Here is a 26,699-nt window from a genome sequence, read left to right as displayed (position 1 = left end):
TACCTGCAGAAATTAATTGTTTTGCTCAAATTCTTTTCACCACCTTTAGTCTCGAACACAAAATGTAAAAAAAAAAGAATAAAAAAATATTTCTTTCACTAGGCTAGAGTTTTATAGTCATGTATTGTCCAAGGCACAAACCTAATTTTTAGACAATTACACAAGAAACCTCACCATTTTCTATCTGAGTGTGGCAATTGACCTAGTTGAAGTAGGCTTAATATCTTTTGTTCTGAAAAGCAGGATGTCCTGTCTTTCAGAGCAGTAGTAGAGAAATAAAGGAGTGTCTAGTGTTTGTTTGCAAACCCAGGCAGAACTGTACAAAAAGAGTCTGTCTCCATGCTATTAACTTCCTTCTACAAGAACTAAGCTGACTCTTGCTGAAGTCAATGGAAAGACTTCATTTACATTAGCTGGAGGAATCTCCATCTGGAAGAAGAAAACAGTCAAGAAAAAACAAGCAATGAAATTAGATTTTCCACTTAAACAGTGCTCCAGATCAAAAAAATATACACAACTGGTAGATACTTTGTATATACAAATACCACAAATGCCAGATATAGATAAAAGCATAAATTCTGATATTGTAAAGATACTGAAATCATTATCTACATGACTGATAAATATTCTTCAAAATTTAGAGATGCAAGGTGTGAGGAAATGAGAAACAATATTTAAGTAGCATTGTGACAGGATATTGTGACGTTACATATAGCAACTAAAAGGTTTAGCAATATAAAGGAAGAAAACAGTGACAATATGTCATATGTATATGTCATGTCATATATTACAAATATTTACATGCTAAAAAAATATGATATAGAGATGGGAACTAAGCACAGGTAATGTGCTTAGTCTTCTAGTAATTTCTGCAGCAGTTAATCAGTCTCCAAACACCTGTATAGCTATGCAAATGAAAATCTCAAGTGTAGATAATGAACACCCCACTACTTTGACTTTGATAACTCTTTCCTGCGTACCAAAAACAAGGTTTACAAGAACAAATAGTAACTTTCCACAATGTGCTTATGTGAAATATAGGCAGCTAAAGCAAAGTGCAACTAAAACACAATGACCAGCTATCAGTTACAGAAATCATGGTAGAAATAGCTACAGCTCTACTTAGTAGAAGTACACTCATTTTTGCTTCTTTCAAGGGGTACCTCCTTCATGTTACTACTTCCTGCTCCCATTCATCAGAAAGGAAGGGGTTTGGTCGTCCAGTGAGGTAATAGAATTGTACTGTATTTAGCCTAGAGGCCTTGTACTAAATCCAAGTAACCTGGAAAACGCTTTATATGAATATCTGCTTGATGTTAAGAAGGCAAGAAACTATCTTAATTTGATTATTTTAAATGGATTGGAGTTTTGCAAAGGTGGAAGACAATCATTACAGAAAGGAGTGCTACACAGACTAACATATAAATAGCTCGTGCTGTGAGGAGAACAATAGCCCTGTTTCTTTTCTCAGAGCACAGATACAATTAGTTAGAGGATATTGCATTCTTCAGAAATTTTTGGCATCCAATAGAAAAAAACAATTGCATTTCAAAACAGAATATTGTATTTGGAAATCATTTCCTCTTTTAATAACCTGCCAAGGCTTTCAGTCCTTCCCCTGCAAACGAACACATCCCTTGCAGTTTAGCACAATGCTTTCCCACACTGCTGGCTGATTGCGAGGTCGCTGACTCCTGATGCAGTGACACAGAATCTTGAGCTTGCCTCTTGGCAGGGAGGTAACTGTTTTCTACAGACATTGTGTTAAAAATGTGTTTCTGTAGGGTTTCCATCTACCGCTATGTGAACTCCACTGATTTAACTCCCATACTTTTACTGTCACAGAACAACTACATACTTTTGTTGAAGAAATGTAGAGGTAAATCCAAAATGTTCATTTTCAAAGCAGGAAATCTCAGTCCCCTGACAGCACTGAATTCCTACTGGAGATTTAAATTCTAATGGCTGATGTAGATTTCATCAGATTGTCCAGTGGCAATAATTCATTCCATGTAACCTGGGTGTATTCCATTCTAGCTGGATTAGAGAGAAGACCTATTGCACTCACCAGCCAATCCATCTTAAAACTAGTTTAAAATATTAATCATCATGGTTAGCTAGATGGAAATATGATTGATTGCTACATAATCCACTAAATAATAAAACAAATCAATAGCTATAGTTATAAAACTAGACCCATGGGATAAATCAATCAAAACCAGTGCCTACATTTCAAACCTAAGTCTGTCACTCTGTCTTCCTTCTGCACTGTCTTTTGCCCAGATGTGAAAATCTTTATCTGAGGTCATAAGGTAGTGGCAGATACAAAGGCCAAATGGATATCAAGTGTTCTACCATTACAAACTCTTCCCTGTTAAAAATTCATAGTTCTCCCCATTACAAGTGGAAAACCCTAAAATACTCTAATTACACTGCAGTTAGTGTTGACCCCTTATTTCTTGGGTGACTCATCCTAACTGCTCATTTTTTAAGTTTCTTCCTTTATTTGCCATAATTACTTTTCCTGTAATAACAGAAGTATGAACAGCGGACTTATGAATCAAGTAAAATGAACATATTTTACTGATATTTTTATTATATAAAAAGACGGCTTCATAAACTTCCAACCCACGTTCCCTCTGTACTTCATAGGTGGAACAGCCTTTACTTGGATGTGCTGCAATAAATGGACATGCTGCACTCGTTACTGTGCTGTCTCAGAAGCTTGTTTTACAAATCATGCACATAATAAACTTGCACACTATCATTTCTAATGTTACTACGTACCCAAAATAGCCTTCAAATTGAATAAGATAAAACAAAACATACATCATCTAGTTAGCATTCAAAGATCAGAACTGGTAGGTCTAGCAGGAACTGGTAGGTCCTGAGCTTTAAAGGAGATCTGTAAGGGGTATCTTTGCATTACCAGAAAGTTCAAAGCTTGAGTGTCTGCTTTCTCTGTGTTATTAAAAATCCCACAAGTTTTGCAAATGTAAGGTAGCTATCCAGCATCTTGAAAACATGCAAAAATACCGTGGTAATCATGTTATGTCTGTATAAACAGAACGTTTGTTTCTGAGTCATGTTTACTTCTTTTTATTGTAAACCGATTTCACTAGAAATTTACATCAGCATGAGCAAAGTGAATTTCTGTGCATTTCAGAAGTGGTTTCATGCTTGCACTCCTTTTTTAGGCAAGAGAAATTGACTTCTGTTTACTGGGAAACATACTTGTCTGTGTTCTGGTTTGCTTGTGCTGTTGGAAGGGTCAACAGAGCTGGAAGCAGGGGAATTTTCAGCTGGCACTGCTCCTGTGAAGGCAGCTCCCCCTTGGCCCAACTGTGGAGAGGGCCTGGCTCGAATAAGCTGCACACAGAGTTCCTCAAGATCAGGGGCTTGCTTCTGCAAATGAAAATGTACTCTAGTCTCCACCTAGACACAGCACAGTACAGACCTGCCTGCAGAAGCGGTTTTGGCCTCACTCAGCATCCACAGGAGTGTGGGGCCCATAACCCTGGTCTGCATGAAGATGGGAAAAGGCCCCGTGACACCAAATTTGAACTGAAAAAAGCAAGAGAGCAGGTAGGTAGCAAGGATCAGCAGATGTCCAAAAGGGAAAAAAGCAAACCATTTTCCAAATTCTGGCCCAAGTGTACCTATGCCCTGGTACTTTACGTTCAAAACCATGTCACTAAAATCAGCTCAGATGTGGCCTTCCTGACAGATCTTGTTCTTTGTGTGATGGAAATGTGAAAAAACATAGTACAGAACAGCTGGCTTTCACCTAGCTAGCTTTCACCTTCTAGGTCTCGTTCAGTGACACATAAAGCCTAAGAAATTTAGGGCTGGAAAGGGCTGAGAAGTGAGGAAACACAGACTAGATCACTTTGAGGGGAACAAGATTCTAAGCACAGGAAGGCAGCGCGGTTGGCGCTGTCAGAGCGATCACAAGGAGGACAAGGGGGATGGTACAGGCACTGCTGAATGCAGGAGACAAAGGAAAGAAAACACCACAAGAATAAATAGGAAAAACGTGAGTTAGCAATTGACCTAAAGAGACACCCGGCTTCCCTTAACTTCGGTTATTAACGTGCCAGCCGTAGGAAGGGGGAGCAGGGGGATGCCTCAGGAGCTAAATCGCTCTGCAAACCCAAGCGGAAACGCTGCCAAGGAACGGGTAAAAATGAAGCGAGCAAACGCCCCTTTTCTACCCTGCCCTACAAGAAACGGCTCGGGGAGACCCCTCGGACGGCCAGCAGGGCCCCGGGGCGGCTTCCCGGGAGCCTCTACCGATGAGACCCACTTCCTCCCGCGGGAGGAGGCGGCCGCACAGGGCCGCTGGAGGATCGGCGAACGGCAGCAGCGCCCCACTCGGCTCGGCGCGGCCGGGGTCCCCCGCAGCGGGGAAGGGCGGCCCAGAAAAGCGCTGCGGCAGCCCCCGCTCCCCGCGCCGCCGTTCGGGGCATTCCCCGCGCTCCGCCCTGACCCCCCCGCTCCCCGCGCAGCCGCCGGCTCAGCCGGGGCCGCCTCGGCCGCCAGGTGTCGCCGGCGCACGGGCGTCCCCGCGGCCCCTCCTGCGCCCGGAGCCGGCGGGGCTGGCTCTGTGCGAGCGGGCGGAGGCGTCAGCCCGCAGCGGGGACGCGCAGCCCAGCCCGGCTCGCCTCGGCTTGCCCCTTCCTCGCACACCCCCGCGGCCCGGCTCGGCTGACGCTCTCGGCACCGCCAGCGGCCGGCCGGGCGGCTCCCGAGCACGGCCTGCGGCCGCTCTCCGGTGGCGGCGGCGGGGAGCCGCGGCGAGGAGAAAGCTGCTGCTGCGGCGGCAGCGGCGGGGGGAGCAGCCATGTTGGAGCGGGGAATAAAGTGACTTTCCTCGGGGAGGGAGCGCGGCCGGCGGTCCGGCGAAGGCTCTCGGGCGGCGAGGGGAGGGGGGGTTCGGCTCCCGGCGGCCGGATACCGCTCCTAGGCGGAGGAGAAGGGGAAGGAGAAGGGGCAAAGGAACCGCCCCCGGACCCGCGAAGCTCCGGCGCTGCTGGTGAGTTGTGGCTGCTCATTGTCTCCCGGCCCAGGGGTGCGGGTCCGGCTCGCGGCGGGGTGTTGGCTCTCGGCCTGCGGTGCGTGGGACGTCGCGGGGGGTGATGTGACAGCGCGGCCCCGGAGCAGGGGGGAAGTGATGGTGGTCGTGGGAGAGCGCCCCGCGAGAGGGCCGGGGGCTGCCCAGGAAGCCCCGGGCGCGGGGAGCGCCGCTCGGCGCCCCCGGGCAGGGTCGGGCCGGGCTGCGGGGGATTTCCGCTGCCCGGTGGCAGCTGGGAGAGGCTCCGCGGGGCCAGGGGGCAGCTCCGAGAGGCTGAGCCCTCTGCGACGGGAGCCGAGCGAAGCCGGGCCGGAGGGGTGAGCCGGGGATGGCAGCCCCTGAGCACTGCCGGAATTTTTGGTGATCCTGCGTTCGTCACCGTCCTTTCCCCACCGCCTCCTTCTCTTCAAGCGAGGCAGCGTTCTCCTGACAGCTCTTCTGCTCGCAGCCTCCGCACGTATGACACATCGCTCCTATTGCAGGTCTCCCCCCACACGCACACCCAAAATAATGTAGGTTTCAGTGCGTGCCATAAGAGTTCTTCTGCTCTGTGCTTTGAGTTAGAAGGTGACAGGATACGTGAACATTGTATGACCCTGAACTTCTGTGAACTCCTCCTTCCCCTTCCTCGCTCAGATATGTAATGGCTTGAGACCAACGAGAGCAAAATGGTTCTCTCGAAAAGACGGGGAACATCAGGTGGGATCGTGTATATTTTATATTTCTTGGAAATTTATTACGCCCACCCGTGCCAATACGATGTTCATATGAGTGGATTAGCTGTTGCGCTAGAAGAATGTTGACCTTGATCCCCTTTGTCTCTCCTGCAACAATTTTGGTAGCTGGCTCTAGTTGTTTTAAACTCATTGCTGTCTTTGGCACTTTGCTAGTGGTTGCTAATAGTGTTATGATGTTATGAGCAAAATTTACTTATAATACAAACGTAGTAATTAAAAAAGCATCCGTTTCTTTTTTTTATTTTGGTGAATAATTTCTGTTCTTTTGTAATTTAACAGAAGATCAATAGCAACATTCTTGTAGGTATCACGGTATAGCTACAAGAGCAAGCCTGGTTTCATGTTCTTCCATTACTTCTCTCTCCCCCGCTTTTTTATTGTATTAATTAAACTGGAAACTATATCACCAAAGGTTAAATACTGAGAAGAAAACATTTATGAAATTAGACTTACTACCAAATTCAGATTTGTTTTTCGTATTAGAATTGGGAAAAAAAGGAAGTGGGTGATCTGGTATTTTATGTGCTTAAGATGTTAAAGAAATTGCCATATTGCTTTGTTATAAGAATTCTGTATAGTCACACACAGCTCTTGTTATTTACATCTGCACTTCTGTAAGTGACATGAGAGAGGCTTGTTTTGAATAATTAATGTAGAAGTAACAGATATGAAAACATAAAATCACATGTTTGAATACATGGTGAAAATTTTCCTTTAAATTTGTTTGTGTTTGAAAGAACAAACTGGATTTAATTTTCCAACATAGATAAACCATTATAATGTTGACTTGGCATTAAAAGGGCCACTTAAATTGGAAAGATGAAAGCTTTTTTTTTTTTTCCTGGCATAATTTAAATGCTGCTTTGACAATAATGAGTCTGACTTAAAAAATCTTTAGGAAGGATAACGCAATGAGGTTCATACCTTTTATTTGCATACTGTGCTGTGTAGCTGTGTGTTTACCCAGGATGGAGCTCTACACAAATCATGAGGTGGGTTCTGCCTACATCCGTACTGAAGAGTTTGCAAATTAAAGCCCATGTTGTCTGGAGCAAATTATAGTTTGAATGTGGGGAGTCATTTATTTTAGGCTTGGCTAAGAATGTAGTGCATTAATTGATCTTTTTAATATGTAAAATGCCACTAGCGTTTAGTGAAATACCTAATTTATAATTGCAAATATAATTTAAATTGAGAAACAGATCATGGCTGTATATTTCCTCTGAATGGCTCTGGCTTCAATTTCTGCCTAACGCTGCAATGTGTAAATATGGTATAGCTTATGACAGGGATGTTAAGATGCTCAGTCTGCATGTGTTACTGTTACGATGTGGAGCTCTTACAGTAAAAGGATGCAGAATTTTTGAATGGCCTAGTAACATACAAATCTTGTAATTTCTTAAATGACTACCTGCTGCTAGGGAAAAAAAAAAGAATGTTATACTCATCTTAGTAAGTTTCTGTCCAGCAGTATATTCGAGTAATTGCATCTAAAAAGTGCAGTTGGGAAAGGCTTTTTTGAAATCTGGTTCATTGAATAGTCTACATTAAAATCTTTCCATGAGTTTGCTCTTGACCCTCTTTTCATGTTAAGTGGAAGCTGTTGATATTCCACATACAAATCAGATTTTATTTTTTGTCCAAGAAAGTAAATGAGCTGTATTTAAAAAGTTGTATATTCTAGTTGTGTATTTATTGAATGCATTATATGTTATAATGTGAAAATGGACAAGATCATGTTTAAAAATCAAACTCAATTATTATAAAGCTTTTGTAGCATGGGCTAGAAACTCACTTAATGTGGCTTACAGTTCTTAAGTTACAAATATCTTAACTTTTTAGCTGCATGCTTTCTAATGCTTACTCTTTATTTCTGCAGCAAGCCTTGTATAGTTATTGAGGACACCACTGTAATCGTAGCAGTTCAGAATTTTATATAATGCACTACAACTTCAGCATGTAAAAATGCTTTTAAAAGGCCAAGTGTTTACATGACAGTTATGGTTCACATCTAAAGAACAAACTAAACCAGTGTATCGTTAGCCATCACTGCCTTATTTTGCAATGCACATAATTATGGCAATGGCTTTTGTCTTCTGAGTGTAATAATTGGAATTTGGGGTTTTTTTTTGGTGCCTGTTCACATACTGATGTACCAACATGGATGATAGAGGTAAAAGCATTTTATATTTACTTATTTTAGTCACTAGACAACAATTTGCTTTTTAAAAATAAGTCTAGGCCTAGGGGCCTTTTAAAACTTTCAGAATATTTTATATCCTGTTATTTATTCCTTTTGGGCCCTGGTAATGTTTTTTCCCATGAAACAGGGCTTTCTCCACTAACACCCACTAGTGGTATGGGATGGTTTTTTTCCTGTGTATTTTGTGAAGAGTTGTGATACACTTTTGACAGCTTTTATCTGAAAAAGAGTGAAAGTTAATGCTTATTTGGAAAAATGACTTTTATAATTCTGTATTGAATACAAATTCATGGATATTCATTCTTTACTAACTCAGTGGATTGGCAATCCTTCCAGATTTGTTGGTTTCCTGAACTTCTTTGAGCAGTGATGTCAACTGTCAAGAGTTGGGTAGAACTGGCTAATTAGAACATGTACAAACAGCAGTTTAAACCACTGATAGTCACGAGGCATAAACAAGACCTGTACTTGAGCTGATTTGCCAACTTGGAACACGAGAATATTGGGAAAGGAAACCAAAAGAGTTTCTTTAGTTTTGTGATCGCGTTATATGGAAAACAATGAACATAATAAGTGCATAAATCAGGTAATTTGCATTGGACCAGCTTTTGATACATCAGTCCTTGGATAGTAAGACTTCAGCCATATCCTTGGAGATCCTTATACCCTGTACCTGGCTGTGTTATAAAGTACCATGGACACACTGATACTGGGAATGGTTGTAACCGTGCTTTACGGGATATTTGGGCATTTGTGGTGTGGTGCTTGCTTTTAAAGGATTAGAAATGTCATTCACTAGGAAACATCAGTTTATCAGGGGTTCCATGCCTAAGCACGAATGTTGGGGAAAAAAAAGAAATGTGGTAAACCAGCATTTGTCAATGCAGCAGCAGAAGAAACAGCTGTTGAGTCACATATTAATTTTTCATGTAGTAAGGCAGAATTAGGCAAAATGATGTTAAGAAGACTGAAAAATACCAACTTCATAACATTTTTAACTCAATACTGAAAAGTTTCTCTGAATTTCAGGACAATTTTCTGCTTGCTTATTTCAGTAGTACATAGCAAATGCAGTAAGCTGAAGGGCAGTTGTATCTTATGTTTTGATTATGACCTTTTTGTTTTCTGTTTTTATTTGTAATCTCTGGAACAACTAGTTTTGCATAGATTAAGATGATCAGGGCTGTGTTATTATACCAGAACAAAGAAGTGACGTGTCTTTCAGTTGCACTCCTAGCTACAGTTCTTGCCTATCTTTGATTTTAGGTTGTACTTCTTAGGTATTTTGCCTAAGTGAATGTTACTCTGTGCCCTCTAATCATATTTCATTTAATTATCTGTACCTCATAATTGTACTCCCATCTCTGACTGCTGCTGTTTTTAAAGGTTTGGTAGAGTTTCACAACGTTCTCTGATTTTTAACTCTGCATTTTGTCAGCTTCAGTAAGGATACTTGGATGCTTTCAGTTTTTGTGTTGAAATTGTCAGAATCATGACATTCTCTTCTTTGCTTGGTCGGTTAGAGCATTTTGCAGGCATGTAGCTGTACTGAGACAGTAATATCATAGTCAACTGTCATAACCTGTATAGTCTTTCAGAAATGTCTTTTCTCAAGTATTTCTGACTTCCTGTTCTTAAAATATGAAAGTGTCTTTGTTTGGATGTTGTTCAGGTATGTGCAAGATGTCTTTATACAGCAGTCATTTAGGTTAACATTTCGTAAGGTTTGCAGTTACTTGGTGTTCTCTGAAATAAGTATCTTTGCAAAATATGGATTACTAAGAATGATCAAAGGATATTAGTCATCAGCAAAAACCATTGTCCTGTAATTGAGAGAAAACTGTTTGGATTTAAAAGTTATGGTCTATAGGTTAGTTTACAAAACATGTAAAGAAGCCAGTTTACAAAAATGTAAAGAAATTGACACTGAGGTCAATTAATATGATTGATAAGAAAGGCCAAAGTCTGTGATGAGGAAAGCCCATGCTGTCACCAACTGTTACAATTAGGTGTATTTTAGGATGAAACTGTATTCTAAGAAAGCCATTAGCCAGTTAGAAAAGCTGAAGAAAATGTAAGTATTTAATATTCTTAGAATAAGTTGATGTTCATGAAATACTGCTATATTCATAAGTACACCAGCTGATAGTCATATGTGGTTCTCTGAGACATTTCCTAAGAGAACCTGAAGGTGTTAAACAGCTGTCACTGAAGTTGTGAGTACAGGTTGATAGGGCACTTTCTGGAGTGGAAATGCTGGCCATATCTCTCAGTATGTCTCAGAACACTGAGAAATTACATTATTTTAGCACAACTGAGGTTTCTTTCAGTGGTTTTAGGAGGCAGTTATATGCACAGTAATGGATATTGGTAGAGCAGGAGGTTAAGCAAAGGAAACAACTGTTGCTCAGCATATATTTATAGAGGACCAATCTTGTGAAACTAACGTCTGGTTCTCTTGATAAGATTAAATACTTCACGTGGTACGTTTTGATATTGCGGACAGGCGTCACTGAAACTTTTTACTTGGCTCTTACGTGGCATTTTGATTATGGAACTAAAATGATAGATCAAGTGACAATATATGAAATGGTTTAAAACCCAGTGGATAATGTGAATCAAGTGGTTACCTATAAATAGTTGCTGTTACGTAACCGTGTGTGATGAGGGCTCCTCATCATCAAAGTGTCAAAGTACGTTGGTGAAGAAGCCCTGGGAAACCTGCTCAGTGTCAGCTGTTGGTCATTGCCACGAATAAAATGAAAGTCAGTGAAACTTGCCCATTATTTCTGTAGCTCCAGAAAAGTAGGAAAACAATAGATACTAAAGAATGGGTCATTACTGCAGGATGGATGCTTGGAAAAGTGGCAGCTTCCTGTTTGTTTGCTTTATGTGGAGTTTTATATCAGGCTTTAAAAGATTGAATACAGTGTATTAAATTTTAAAATAAAATAGTTATATTTGATAACTAAATTAAATATATGCAGCTATTGATATTGGCTTTTAGTTTGGGTATTTTTTCTGTAAAGGTTTGGAATAGTTCCTCATGTATAATACAGAACAGATATTAAGTGTTGATCTGTATTCTGTGTGTGGGGTTTAGGGAGAGCTTTTATTTTGAAAATATAGTAATCAATAATATAATTAGTAGTACACAGGAGGAGGAAAAACAGTTATGAAATAATAGATTACATGTTATATTTCCATCAGTTTTCTGTACATCTTGAAATGAAGTTGAGTTTCTCAGTGTAGCATTCATAAATCTTCTCTGTAGGCCAAAAAAGATGTGGCTTTATATAATTTAACTGGGGAAAATTAAAAGGCATTTTTTTGGTCTGTCATTGGTTTATTGCCAGTGCATCTTCCTCTGTCCTTTCTCTTTGTCAAGATCTGGTTGTCATAAACAGCAGCAGAGTACCTACATGTGCAGGGGGCTTGTTGCCTGCTTAGCTGCTATTTAGTCTTAAAGCTGTCTCATAAATACCATACTAAATGGCTCAAGCATCTACTTGTAAAGCATGAGTCTATTTCATAATTCACCTTATTTATGTTTGCTCTGAAACTCAAATATAAAACTAAAGACATGAGAGACAAAGCTTGGGCTGCTGCTACCCGTGAATAACTTATTTGCTCCACAGAGGAGTTCAACCTGGCATAACTCTGGCGCTATCACTCAAAGCTGCAGTGATTTTCCTCTTTGCTGGCTGCTGCTCTCATCCCCACATTCCTGCCTTTGTACCAGTACGTGTCTTGTGACTGTGTCAGGGAGCTGGTGCAGGTTACGCTGTGTTTGGCTTCAACTTTACTTTCATGTTTACAGGTAAATAATAGTCACTTTCTGCAGCATCGATGGAAAAACAGCAGTTTGTAATTATTTATTTTTTTAAATATCCTGAGCAGATGGGAGGGGAAACTTCCTGTGTACAGAGAGGAAAGGAGGTGCTCAGCTGCTAAATATATCAATCATATATGCTGCATTAAAGTATTTTAAAAATCACGTTTAAAACAGCAGCTCAGAAACCTAATTTGCTACTGGGTAATAAGGCACAGTGTGGAAACAATTACTGATCTATCTTATAAAATATATCCTTAATTTTTAGTATGGGTACATGTTTGAGGTGAGAGTTATGAAATGAAATAGGATTTTTGGTGTGGAAATCATTAGTGTTGGATGAAAGACATCTAAGGAAACTAAAAATTACACTTTTTTCTTGCAAATAATATTTTAAAACTGAATTAAATAAGCTGAAAATACAGTAGGAGTTTGAAAATATTTGGAAGATGCAACAATAAAAAAATTACTTAACTATAGTATTCATATTTTAAAATGGGCCTAGTAGTAGAGTTTTGCAGGGTTCTTTTTTTGTTTCTGAAGATTTGAACCTCAGGAGAGACAAGATCATTGGCATCACTGAAGCCACAGTTTGGATTTAAATCACTGAAATTTACAGTGAAATTTACAGACAGAGTGGTCTTGAGGATAATGACCTGTATAATATTCAGTAAAGCAATTTCAGAGGCAATTCTAAAAATGTGAGATTTTCCATACTGTTTCATTACCTCTGTAAATGTGATTCAATAGGTTATGGCAAAGAAGAAAAATATTTTGAAGCTTATGCTATTTACCTTCAGGATTAAACAAGATAAACAGCTTAACAGTGTTCCCATTTGCACAAGTCACAGTATTTTTAAACCTGCTGCTTGTAATTCTGGATTGTTTATCAGGGAATACAGTTAACCTAAATATCTTTTGGAGGCTTGTTTCTGATACATCTCAGTATAATTCTGAAAAGCAAAAATGTTTGATGCATAAGCCAAAAAATAGCTTTAAAATGTATTTGGTCAGAAGGTGGCCTTTGGTTATTAACCATAGTCTTTTTTTTTTCTCTTGTGGGCTGCATGGGGGAAACAACATAATGCTGTAATTAGTTTCTTCAGTAGTTATATGCCTTTCTTCTTGAATTATGCAATTATAGTATTTTAGAAGCAATACAAAGCAGATTATGAGTTCTGAAGATACAGATTTGATATGCTTTGGTAGTCAGCCTAGTTACCAATACTTAGTATTTTAAAATGTGTTTGAGTACGGTTTTTGTATAAAATAGAAAGTGTTCAGTGTGGTTAATTAAGTGTTCTGAACCTGCTTTCTTTAAAAGGGCCTCTTTTTTTTTTTTAATTGTTCCTGGTGGTCTTATATAATAAGTTTTGGCTTCCTGGTATTTGTGAATATTTCTGGTAGTGGAAGAGGTAGACATTAGTTTAAGGATTTAAGTCATTAGATGTTTGTCACTGTTTAAAGTTTAATTTGGGCATGAATGGATAGCTAGTGATCATTTTCACCTGTAACTGCATCTTAATAAAATACCTATATTCTTCTTAATCATCTGTTTATAGCAGTGGGTAGATAAAACATGATTTTTTTTTCAGTAAATAAATTATTCACATCTAAAATATGAATTATGCCAGATTGACTAATTTGCATTGTGCCTTTTTAAAAAAATGTGTATCTTTGTAACCAATAGAGAGAAATAGGTTCAGAGGGTAATCCAAAGATCTTAATACAGAGCCACCTCTCTTTCCACATTTACCTTGGAGGCAGCCCATCAGAACCATTGTTTTTGTGTTACAGCATTACAGTTTGAGTTGAATTAAGCACTTATTTCCAAATAGTTTCTGTTGCATCAGTGAACTGAAGAGGTTTTCATACCTGTCTGCATTACAAAGGTGATGGTGAAGAAAGAAGAGAGACTGGCTGGGGGATGGAGCCAAGCATTTTCTTACTGGTGCTGGGAATGGGTAAGACGTCTCCAGCACTGGTTTGATTTCTTAAGTGCTTCAGGTGCCTGAAGATGATCAGTGTCAATTCCCACCCCCTTCCACCTCCCCCACTTATGCATTTAGGTCTTTCACTATGTAAGCAATAAAACATGCAGATTTTTCCTTATTCATCACTCCTGCTTGCGAGTGTTTAGCATTTTAAAATTCTAGTCATGTGAGTAGTAGTGATAGTATATTTTAATATTGAAATAGGTTCCTGAATGAACTGTGTTCTTGTTATGTCTTCTGGCAATTTCAGCAACTGGGATTGCAAGGAGAAATAAAAAATACCTGTTTTTTTTTTGTAGTAGGAGAACCTTATTCTTTGAATATATGTGCTCTGTGATAAAGTAAAACAAGTGAAGATTTGAGCATATCTTACACCTGCAGTTGATGTTCATTCTTGACTTTTTAATGATACTATACTTCATTAAGTTAATGGTAAATTTACATCTTTACATGATTGGATTGTCATATCTGCTTTTGGTAACTGGAATTATATCTTAGTTCAGAGTTTGTTGTTTGTTTTGTGTTTTTACTTGAAAGATAGGATGTGAAATTTTCTTCTACTTAAATTTTGAGAATGGTTTACTTGGATTGCCAAGTTTTCCTTGGATTGGTTGACATTATTTGCCAAGTTCTATGCTAGTTTAGATAACTTGTTGAAGATACTTTAAAATGTAACTGCAACAGGTTTTGTGTAGTGACATTAGTCAGGTCTCATGAAAAGTAGTGCATCGCTAGCTAAAAAAATACGTAGGGATGGGGTATGTCAATTTTTGGTTGTTTAATTTGAGGCTTCTTTAAGATAGTGATCTTAAGGGTATAGGTGCTGAGAATGCTTTGAAAATCAGCCTTAGTGGAGTTATCTGCAGACACCTGTCAATAGAAATAATACCCTGGCAGTGTCTGAAAACCTAGTGGCATAGATTTTAGTAAATATTTCTAAGAAAATCTGCAGGAGAAACAAAGACAGTGTATGTATAAAATACTGCTAAGCCACCTTTATACTGACAGAATGGCCTAGTTTTTCCTGTTTCTATGGCTAGATGTTATCTTGCTCTCAGTCTGTTTATACCAATGTAAATGAATCTAACCTGGATTATTTCATCTACATTAATGCTTTATATCTCAGTGTAGTTAATTGCATGGGGCCTCCTCAGTCATGTCTCATACAGAATTAACATAATATGTAACCTCACTGCTTCCAGCCTGATCTGAAACACAGACTTGGAAAACAGCCCCGTTAACTGTCTTAGATAGGGAATGTTTCCTCTTAGCTACGTTTCATATGCAAGGCTTCCAATAGTAGGCTGTTAAGAAACCCCCCACAAAGGGTTTGTCACTGAAGGAGGAAAAAAGCCTGAAATGTCTGATAAAGCACAGGAAGCAAAATTGTTGACAGAGAAAATTCCTTTTCAGTATAGTCACTTTTATGAGAAGCGCCACTCCCCAAAGGTAATATATTTAACTGTTAGTGGATCCTCATGACATAATAGATTTTTTTTTCTCTTATAATCAAAGGTTTGAAAGGGATTAAGAAAACTGTGTGGGTTCATTTTCTTCCAAATTTTTTTGTGGTGTTTGGCTGTGTTACTTGTGGTATGTGCTAGTTTATAAATGTTTGCCTCTCTGTGATCATAGGAGGCTTTGGAAAAATGACATGTTCTGTTTTGTGCAGAAGTGTGAGACATTTATGATGGTCTTCTCGTTTGACTCCTATCCAAGCTCCTTCTACAGTGTGCACAAGCCTTGCTTTTGCTGTAGGTAGTAATATTCCAGTTGGATTGACTTATCGTGGCTCTTTATCAGAAGGTCTAGGAAGTTTTTTGATTAGGCAGTCTGAAATATAGAAAAGCTGCACTATTTTACAGCATAGAGATACACTTTTTTTTTAAATGATGTCCCTTTGCCCTCTTTGGATGAGTAGCTCTGTTGTATTTTTGAACCAAACCTTAGGGTTAGCAGTGGTTTTGTTGGGTAGCAGAGGGGACAGACGGTGTCAGAAGTGGGGGAAGGAGTGCATAATCAGTACCAAAAGAGAGCTTTTCAGGTAGGGCATGGTGTTCTGTGCACTCATCCAGAATTGGATATTACTGCAGTGTGTTCACCCAGGTTTTCCTTACTCTTTTCTGGGTTTTGGTACATATGTTGCACCAAAATTTATTTACTGAAATAAATCCATGAGATTAGCCATACGAATTTGTACTGTTATAATAAAGATGGGAACTTGTATCTTCTGATCAGGGAAAGCTATGTGTGAAAACTGTACATGATTGTCCTGTAGAATTACTTAATTCTGTGTCATTTCAAAGTGCTACTTAGGGACAGTCTATCTATTGAAGGGGGTTTTATCTTGAATTTTGTTTTTTAAATGGTGTTCTATCTAACTGTTATTTTCAAACAAGTAAAAGGAGGTAATATGATGTATATTAAATGTTAATTAAATTAATAGAAAAGAAAAAGGCAAATGGATAGAAAGACATTCTGACCCTGTAGAAAACAGAAAGTATTTAACATTCTAGTAAGCATTAGTAAGCCTTTATATGTTTCATGTAAGGAGTCTGAAAGTAACTCCAATAAATGTGACCTATTTTTGAATTTTGGACTATTGAAAATCCTATTTATGATGTATTTGGAAGTGTTCTTACTTGAAAGGTGCAATGAAAGTTTCAGGTATTTCCTTAGAGAAACTTTCATGTATATTGAGAGGAGGAGCAATTTTATGCCTGGGTGAAATTTTTATATGGCAAATAAGATGTAAAGAAAGGTAACCACATATTCTTCACACATGCAAGAGCATGTTCTGTCAGCAGTTTCTGCAGTTACTTTTGTTGCACACTTCATGATTAGTTAATGTGTGTTGGGCATGTTACAAATGCATGTCTGGCATATCAGAATATGATTTATACTGTGTAAATCATAAATACTTCATTCAGTATTTTCTCTGCTCATTACCCAGAATTGTCTAGCAGCACTTGAGAGAGTAAATGAATTCTCCTAAGACCTAAATGCTGTCATCAGCAATATCTCCATGTTTACATTCTCAGCTGCATGGACCACTCTTTGAAATTACCTGCTGTGCGAATAAAGAATATTAAAGGTTTTGTCATGTTAAAGTAGTAGTTTAATACAAGCACTAAATAAATTAAAAATTTCTGAAAGAAATTGATGTCTCAAATTTAGATATCCAGTCTCAAAACAGCAGTATTAACCATCTCCTTGGGTTAAAAAGAAAGTACTTTTAACCAGCTTTTGGTCATTATTCAAAATTAATTGTTTATTTTAAAGGGGGAAGTGAACTTTCTTTGTATGAAATGATGAACAATGCTAAAATTAACCTCATCTGTAGCATGTGATGTACTGTTTAACAAAATTATGCACCTTAATTTGGTATCGTTTAAGAGAATAACAATGTCTGCTAGGTGTTTTTATTTATACAATCAGATCAACATAAATAATCTAAATTAAAACCCAGGTTTGAGTCTTTGTCTCAAGAGGTTGTGCCTCTCTAGGAGTACAGATATCTGGGTTAGATATTCCTGTCTTGGAGGATATGAGACTGACTGGGTCAGGGCATGGTGGGGACCAGGCTCTTCATAGCCTGGCTGTGTCACAGAGAGTGATGTGGCCACCATGGCTTCCCTTCTGTCCTCTCATTTTATTACATGAGTTATTTGCTGCAAAGCTCTTTCCTGTATATGCTCATTGACCTAAGCACTAATGTGCTCTTCATCAGACCTGTACATTCCAAAAAATGGCACGGTTTCAATTTGTCCTCCAAGATGCTCTGCAAAGTGCATGTAGTATACTACAAAACAAAGGGAGATCCTTAGGTCTTTTTGTTGACTTGGTGATTAAATTAAGTAGTTCTCACAGAGGATACTTTTGTCATAAATGAAGTGAAAACCTTATTAATAAGAAACATTTATTCTACCTTTACACTTCATGCATAACCTCATCTTGTTTTAATAAATGTCAGCTAGTCTAATGTATAATTAAACAGTTTTTAACCATTTCTCAATTATCATAATAAATTGCGAAATAAACTATGTCAATCCTTTAAGGCATATCCAAAAAAGCTGGTTTTTGGGCTTATTTTGCTGTCTTAGGGAAATACATTCAATGAGAATTTTTACTGGTGGTTTGTAAAACATGGATTGCACAAGAAATTAAGCTTCAGAAGTGTATTGAGCTGTAAATAGATTAATACTGGTTTGATAGTAGCAGACTCTGATCCCCATTCTTGCTTTTATTTTATTGTGAAGTAGAAGGGGTTCAGCACAGTATTTACAACTGGATTTGTTTGTTACACCTGAGAATGGAAAGTTTTGCTTTAGGTGTCTTGCTACTGCATATGACAGGCAGTGTCTGTTTCAATTCTTTGCCACCCCTTGTCTGTGGAGAAAATATTTATTTCAAAGGGTTGATACAAGATATTTCAAGTGTTTATAAATCCTCAGGTTTGGCTTACAAAATTTTCTTGCTCTCTGCATATGCCAATTGCAGCAGCATGCCACACACATAGCTTAGTTTATTAATCTTTGGATTTGGGGTTTTTATCTCAAAAGTCTTTCACCAAATGAAAGTTTACTACTGCATTTTGATATTTTACATCATCTTACTGGGATACTCATGAGCCTTTATAAGGTTAATTTTCTTTATATTGGAATTTCTAATCAAGTAAAAGTATTTTCTGCTTGACTTTTGTACTTGTTTATAACTCTGTCATATTTCAATAGTAAGCAAGAGCTAATCTAGTGTGAAAATAAGCAGTATACCTGGTTTGTGTTACTCTATTGTAATAGATTTCCACAGCATGTAGACAGTATGTGTAGCAAGAATAGGCTTAAAGAGAGTTGGTCCCAACTTTACTTTGTAAATCAGATCTGAATATTTAAAATTGAAATTTAATGATAAATACATATTTCAAAAGCAAATCAATGATACTTGTGTTAACCTTGTAGAGTGGAGATTCTTTGACAGAATTATAGGGTTTTTAATTTTAAAGTCTGGTTAAAGTGATAAAGAAGTGTGGAAGGTGGATGTGGGGGAAAGGGCAGCTCGTATAGATCACTCAGTCTTATTCCTAGGGCATCATGGCTCTGTGTGTGTCACTGACATTCAGCAGGTGAACTCTGCCTTTTTTTTTCCACTGATATCTAATTTGAGACAAGTAGCTAATTTCAATTTTTTAATTCAAAGCTTAAAGCTTTTTCTGGCAGGTTATCAAGTAGTTGTATGTTTAGGTACTTTACTTGGGAAGTTAACTGTGTGACTTTGTTAATTGAATCTTTTTGAAGGGGGAAGTTACTGTTCAGGCATAGCTTTATCAGCTGCAGCTTATATAAATGTATATAAATTATATAAATATAAATGTATGAGTGCTGTCCTCTACATGCATCTGAGATCTGAAAGCTGCATGTAGTTAGGTTTGGAGGTTCAGTATTTTTTTCCTAGTCTTTCATACTTAATGAAGTTCTTCAAGCTTGTTACAGGTACAGATTAATTCTCAGGAAGGTAATTGATCTATACCTACAGAATTTGTTGGATGTGGGAGTCATACTGTCTTCGTTATAAGAACCTGATTAAAGTTCATGAAAGCATGTAATGGGGAATTAGGTGGTGGGAAAAGAGGTCCCTTTATGCTTTACTTTGGTAATGTTTGGCTGTCTTTGCTTTTATGCTGTCAAAAATGTCATTATTTGGATCTTTCCCAATGTTTTTATTCAAGTGATAGGAAACAGAAGGGAAGGAACTAATTGGGATGAGTCTAGGAAACATGCTCAGAATACACGTACAGCACTTGTGCTTTCTTATCCAGATTTCCAGCACGTGAGATGGGTGATGGCAGAGGCATCATGGGGAGTCCAAAATGTATTTTCATCCCTACTGCCACTGAAGCAAAGTGTGTGTATTTCTCCTTGGTGAGGTTCTCTCAAATTGTTGCTTTATGAAGAGAAGCTTGTCTTGTTAGTTCATGAGTAATGGCTACATCCTACTATCTCTTTTGTCAGCAGAGGGTAGGATTTCCTCCTACACACAGGGAAAAAAGAGAAAATTAGAAAGTGATAGAAGCTCAAATGAAAATAAATGTGAGAACAAATAGGCCAGATTAGTCACTGTCAAGACAGCAGTTCTTTTTTTGAGTGAGAAAATCACTCTGTTCTTGAAGTACTATCTTCAGGGGGCCAGGCAACACCTGTGTTGCCGGGCAGAGGGTATGTGCATGTATTGATGTTACACATTTGATTAAAGCCGAATGGAAAAGTACCTGCAGTTCTGAAGCACCTGATACCTTGGTTGCTTCATTGCAAAAGGCTAAGGCACTTAAGAACTCAGTAAAATCCTTGACTGTGAAAGATTATAATTCTACTTGTGCCTCAGCATAATTGTGAGGGCAATGTAGGTGGCAACAATTTAAACAAAGCACGAGGGGAAATAGTTTGTGGTGGATTGTGGTGATCTTTTTCATTGTTTTCTGTACTGCAGTCACTGCAGCAGTGATACCTGAGCTGGCTATGAGTATTTGGTATGCACATTGCTACTGGCAGAAGCCTTTTGTTGGAAATGGTTGCAGAAAATATTATAATAACTTTCTATGAAGTTTTACAATGGCATGAAGTATTTTATTCCCTGCAGGTTAAAAACCTTTCACTTTTCAATGTTCCGTTTAACTTCAACATTTGGAGACTGGAGTCAATGGTTTTTTTCAACAATTAATCTGTTTCATGATCTGTGACAGCAAGTGGTCAGTGAATGTTTATTTCCCCCTTAGCCCAACAATTTGTTATACCATTTGAAATACAGTCTAAACACACACAATAAAAATAGTCCATGTCATGTTGAAGTTGAGATGTTTGCTGAGGCTGTGCAAAACAAGGGCTTGTTTGAAAACTGTGTTGTGTTAGATTGTCAGCACCTGATATCATATTACAAGTTTTCAAATTTGAAATGAAAGTATTCCACTGTCAGTCCTGAAATATGAGGTATCAAAATATTACATGGGGAGAAATACTGGACAATCCTTTTGATACACCTTTCTCTCCACTGTTGTTACACTAGTAGGGTTTTTTTCTTGTGGGAGCAGACAGCTTAAAACATCCTTAATAGGGAAGTGTATGAGCTTAAGTGGTCATGATCTCCATTTGAATCATTGCTAAGAGTTATGTTAGAAAACAGGTAGTGTTGCATTGCTGACACCTTATTCTACTGAATGAGAAAATTGCTGGTAAGCCAAGCCTTTTTAAATTTTCTTTTCCCCCCCACCCCCAATCTGGAAAGCCAAGTAATTTGTTTTCAGGAAGCTACTTTTGCCTTTATTTATTTATTTATTTGTTAGCTTGGTTATTTTGTTTTTCTTTAGACAGCAGTGTCCACAAGCATATTGAGTTTTAGCTTTAGTTGGCTTTCATATTGGCAGTCTAATGGCAAGATTTAGATGTAAGTTTATATAGAAAAGACAAATAATACCGAAATAAAGAGGGAAGAAAAAGTACTCCTTTTTGTGTTGGTTTTTTTTTTTTTGTATTTATTTAGATTCAGAAAACTCATATTTTTAAGGTTAAGGTGAAATATTAACACATTTCTGTTGATTTTTCCAGTCTGTATGATAATTATTGATTTGTGGGAATGAGGACTTGGGCTAAACATTTTGTTGGTTGATAAATTGATTCGATATTTCAGATTTGCTAAGTTACAATTTGTTAGATTTGCAAGTTGCATATTTTCACCAGAAAAACCAAATCAAATGTGATCTTTATTTTTCAAAATAAATTGATTGTGTATATCTTTGCTAGGATCTCTGTTAATTTCTTCAGCTCTTCTTTACAATAACTTACCTGACTCAAGTTTGGGAACTAGAGAAAAATGATATGATTTCTCACGTGTTTCCTACGTATCCTGAAAAGGGTAAGATTTCCTACGTAATTCGCTTAGCATCTATCAACACTAAAAATAGATCTGTGAAATTCTTGCCATTTTTTGGCAATTTTTCATTTTTAATTGTGCTGGTTTTGTTACTTCTATTTCTAATAAAAATTTATAGCTGATGTTTAAACAAACTAGCATGAAAGTGGGAATTTTTAAAATCAAAGCTAAAAGGGGGAAAAAAGGCTAAAAATATTTGTCAAGTTTTAAGCAGTAGAGTGAGAGTAGTCAATTTCTGATGCTTTCAGTAAGAGCCTCTCACAAATTAGTGTTTTGTTCTTTTTATTTCAAGTCTTCATTGTAGCTTTGCTTATTTGACTACATCTGTTTCTTTATATCCAGAAAGGTTACCTTCAGCAATTCAGGAGAACTTATTTCCTTGCTTATCTAGTGCAATCAGAAATAAGCTTTGACACACAAGGAAGAGTAAGCTAAACAGCAGAAATGCATATTAAAGTACTGTTACATAAGGAGGGTATTTTTAAATGATGCTGGCTTAGTTGTGTGGATTTTGTAAAGGCACTCATCGTACTGTAAACACATGCAGTTAAAAAACAAGACTGTCTTAAGCATGAGAATTTTTCTGTAGAGATCATGGAGGGCTGAGAGACTAAATCCATTATCAATGTTCTTCCTCATTTTACTTGAAAGGTTGGAGGGTTATTCACTGGGTTTTTTGCTGTGGTTTTTACTTCACCGCCAGATTCAACTTGCATGCAAGTTTCAAGAGCATTCACAATTTTCTTTTTTGATGCTTTTATTAAAATTAAAAAAAAAAGGAGAGAAAAAGATGAACACACAAAAAAACTTCGCTACCCCTAAGGCATACTCAAGATTCTGAAAATACTTTTCTGAGCAGTGTCCATCATAATGGAATCCAGATCAGACTAGGAGCACCTGTAAAATGCATTTGCTTTCTTCTGTTGTTATAATAGCAAGATGTGAACTTCAGCTGTGTCCTTAGGCTGCATCCAAAGGAGTGTGGCCAGCAGGACAAGGAAGGGGATTCTGCCTCTGCTGTGCTCTGGTGAGACTTCCCCTGCAGTGCTGCATCCAGCTCTGGGCTCCCAGCACAGGAAGGACATGGAGCTCTTGGAGCAAGTCCAGAGGAGGGACACCAAGGTGATCAAAGGGATGGGGCACCTCTCCTATGAGGAAAGGCTGAAAGAATTGGGATTGTTCAGCCTGGAAAAGAGGTTCTGAGGTGATCTGATTGCAGCCTTCCAATACCTGAACGGAGACATAAAGAAAGATGGAGAGATGTTTCCAAGGGCATGCAGTGACAGGTCAAGGGGGAACGGATTAAAATTGATAATAGTTTTAGATGAGATATTGGGATGACATTCTTTAATATGAGGGTGGTGAGGTAATGGAACAGGTTGCCCAGAGCAGCTGTGAATGCCCCATTCCTAGAAGCATTCAAAGTCAGGCTGGATGGGCTTTGGGGCTTTGAGCAACCTGGTCTAGTGAAAGGTATCCCTTCCTATGGCAGAGGAGTTGGAACTAGATAATTTTTAAGGTCTCTTCCAAGCCAAACAATTCTAAGATTCGTAGAATCCTAGAATGGCCTGTTCTGAAATTCTAAATATGGCTTTAATATTTGTTGATCCTATCAAAAAGATAAAATAATCATAGATTAGATGATGGGGAAAAGATGGAAAAAATGAATTCTAAAAGAATATTCATATTTTATGCTTTGATGTTGGACAAGTAGCTGAATTTATTGCTAGATAAGCAATCCTGAAAATTGTCAGGAAAAATGAGTATGTTTTTGTAGTGTTGACTTATTGACCACTTTATACTGTTCTTTGTTTGATTTTGATCTGTAACTATTTTGAACATGTTTTTGAACATGTTGCAGTTCCTTGAAAACTTTGATCCTAGCACTGAATCCCAATTTGTTTTCTGGATGACTTAAATGATCCGTACAGGGAACTGAGAATTGATGCATACATTTATCCAGAGCAAATCCTTCTTTGAAGATTAGCTTATGGATACATTGTTTACATTATTTTCTTTCCAGAAGTACTGATTTTGATGGCATATTTTTCAACCGTGGGCATCTAAGTGCAGTGAAGTTACAATTTTTTTCATACTAATATTCTTCTTGTTAAATTTATCCATTTGTGGCAAAATGGTGAGACTGTCCACTTCCAGGGATCAAGTAGCTGGTTAACGTGTTTATACTGCTACATATTTTTTCCATCTATTGTTTAGCCATACCTGCTCTTATATATTAGGATCAAATACCGCAAATGTTTTGAGTAACTGTACCTTCAGTAACAATCCATTTATTTCCAAGTAGTCTTGTTCCTTTGCTGAAGTTAAAATAGTTTTATAAAATGTGAAGCATCGCAAAAGTAAACAGAAAAATCATTAGTGGTGGCCATACTTTGCTGTAGTGTATTACTTTTTATAGACAAAAAGAATCAATCCTGTTTCCAAGAAATGAATTCCAGTATGTATGCTTAAGCAATGTGCTGTTGTACAACTGTTAGTGTATTCATATGTATATAATACTTTATGCAGTCAAGCAAACATTCCTTGCAGATTAGTATCTTATTGTATCAGAAATTTTAGTTATAGTTGCTTTAAAATCAGTTATAAATACGCATTGAGACAATGCTGAAATTATGTAAAATATCAAATGTTCCTGTCAAATTGGCTGAGTCATATTTCTCTCAACTTTTCTCTTTTTGTTATTTTAAATTAAAGGAACTGTTTTGCAGCATACAAGACAATTAGAAATAATAACACACTTCAGTATTTTTACTTTGAGTAGTTTCTACTCCATTAAATTTAAGTTGGCCATCTACGGTAAAGGACTGGACAACAGATGGCAGAGTAATGTCTGGCTAGTGATCTACTTCATAGTTTAAAGGAGTACAGGAAAGGACATCTAGTTTTAAAAACAGACTAGAAGAATTAATTTTTCAGAGCAAACTGTTTAAGAGCAAAAGAATACATGGTATTAAAACTGAATAACTTTCAAGTGCTATGCCTTTGCTTTAAAATATATCTGATTTACCAAAACCAGTAAATTTATTTGCAGTGCACATGGAAAATTTTACCTAGACAGTGTAAGTAAGAGGTTTGCATACTTCTGTGTTTCTTACTCTGTGTAAGAGTTGGCTTTTGGTTTTGTGCTGGCATCCTCATAAATCACAGCTCTCTCTTTTGCTCTTTCTGAAAAAGAAAGAAATTGTTGTTGGTTTACCTGCAGGGGATAAGTTACAATTCTGTTAAAAAACCATTTTGAATATTACCTTATTTCTCAATAAAACAAGATTCCTCTTTGGGTTTTGAAGACTTTTGATAAATCTTTTTAGACTTTATTCTTTACTTCAGTTTCCCAAGGCCTGACTTCCTGTTTCATCGCACTTTTGGGCTTTCCACCATTTTTGAGGATGGAATAAATGAAGAGCTTACCAAACTGGAGCTTGCTATATATATATTTGTGTCTCTGAGGAATGAGATCAATTTCTGTGGTACCAGTAGTCATCATTCCTTTGACTAAATGTTTAAATTATTTTTAGGAGATAGTAACACTGCATTGACTTAAGGCTTCCTGTGCACAGTAAAGAAAACCAGAGATCTTTGAAGTACTGGAGATCTTGTGTGGCATTTCCTTTTAAAGATTAAAACCTGACATACATTTTAATGAATGCTTAAAGGGTTCATTAATTAGATGAGGCAAATCATTAGCATATTTTTCAATAGCATGAAGATAGAGTATCACTGTTATGCTCTCTTGCATTATTTTTATAAGAAGACTTCACAACTATGAACTAGCCTAGACTTTGTCCTTAAGCCTTTTGTGCCCTCCTTACGATTGATTTCTGAAGGAACAACCTCTTGAGGCTGGACACTTCATAGAGCTCTGATTAATTTTGTAAAGTTAAATAAAAAGCAAAAACTATGACACTGTCAGAGTAAGGAGAAAAATGGTATCTTGACTGAACAATTCTTGTTCCTATGCAAGACAGAGACTTAGTTTCAAGATGGTCTTGGTTCTTACTAGAATGGATTCTTGAACTTTTTTTTTTCTTGAAAACACTTAAGAAATGGGAAGGTAGAGATTTGGAAAACAGTATTTCATAAATGTCCTGGGTTGACAAATTTGCTCTGAACCAGGACAAAATTTTACAATAAAATTTCATGACCTGATAGAAACTTTTGAGAAGTTCCATTTGCAAATTAAATTTAAAGCTTTTAGTCTGAGGTGGTTTAGGTTGGTATAATGGTTCTTAGGGAAGTTGATGGGCGTTTTCATGACTTCAGTGGGAGAGTAATTAAGTCAACAGTAGAAATAAAAAAGAGGAAAAAATTTTACTCAGTGGTGGAGAAGATTTTTAAAAACAAAATACAGAATAAGAATGTTAACCCATAAGTGGACTTCTTGCAAATCCTTGTTTCTTTGATGTGTGAAATAAGGCTGCTCAGGGAGCCATAGGGTTTTGTGGTTGCTGTTTTACTCTGGAAAGCTGTCAGTACAGCTCTCTCTTTATGGGCTCCTGTGCCTCAGCTGCCAGCTGCACCTCCAGCAATAGTGGATTTGTTCATTACTCTCCCTGCAGGATCACCCATCGGTGCAAACTTGATCCAGATCAAGTGTAAGCAAATAATAACACTTCTGTTGACTTGATCAGAGCATGCAACAATGCTGCTTTTCAGCTTTGTGGTGGCTGTGGTAGCACAGTTGATCCTCTGTTCACCGTAGGTTTGAAACAGAGTTACGCTTAGCATGTTTTGAACAAATTCATACAAAAAAGCTGGAAAACTCTAGTGCTATGCATCATGTGAATGTGTGGGCTTTTGATCTAGTAATTAAGCAGCCTAATTCCCCGTTTACTGTCTTGAAATGTAGATCAAATCTCTGTAGTTTTCAGTCTTTATTGATGAGAGAACTTGTTGCATATAGCTTGCACTAGTTCTTTCT

General features: G+C 37.8%; 2 protein-coding genes across 4 annotated transcripts in view; one reads left to right on the top strand and one right to left on the bottom strand.

The window, feature by feature from the left end:
• The window catches only part of CFAP54 (cilia and flagella associated protein 54), a 128,231-nt gene extending 122,290 nt beyond the window's left edge, over window positions 1-5,941 (bottom strand). The window contains exons 1-4 of the mRNA XM_036401171.1: window positions 5,654-5,941; window positions 5,014-5,547; window positions 4,225-4,962; window positions 3,235-3,435 (exon numbers count right to left, since the gene is read on the bottom strand). Coding sequence (XP_036257064.1) covers window positions 3,235-3,435; window positions 4,225-4,962; window positions 5,014-5,547; window positions 5,654-5,941 — 1,761 coding nt within the window. The remainder of the gene's footprint in view (window positions 1-3,234; window positions 3,436-4,224; window positions 4,963-5,013; window positions 5,548-5,653) is intronic.
• The window catches only part of CDK17 (cyclin dependent kinase 17), a 90,980-nt gene continuing 69,068 nt past the window's right edge, over window positions 4,788-26,699 (top strand). For 2 of the 3 annotated variants that reach the window (XM_036401091.2, XM_036401090.2), the window contains exon 1: window positions 4,788-5,035. The gene's annotated coding sequence lies outside the window, so the exon portion shown is untranslated. Of the gene's footprint in view, window positions 5,036-5,655; window positions 5,774-26,699 lie in introns of those variants that run through there. The other variant, XM_054514953.1, reaches the window with a different exon arrangement.

This window comes from Molothrus ater, chromosome 5, assembly GCF_012460135.2.
Source record: "Molothrus ater isolate BHLD 08-10-18 breed brown headed cowbird chromosome 5, BPBGC_Mater_1.1, whole genome shotgun sequence".
Classification (NCBI taxonomy): Eukaryota; Metazoa; Chordata; class Aves; order Passeriformes; family Icteridae; genus Molothrus; species Molothrus ater.
The sequence above is the reverse complement of the archived record's forward strand: the minus strand, read 5'-3'. Positions and strand labels throughout refer to the sequence as shown.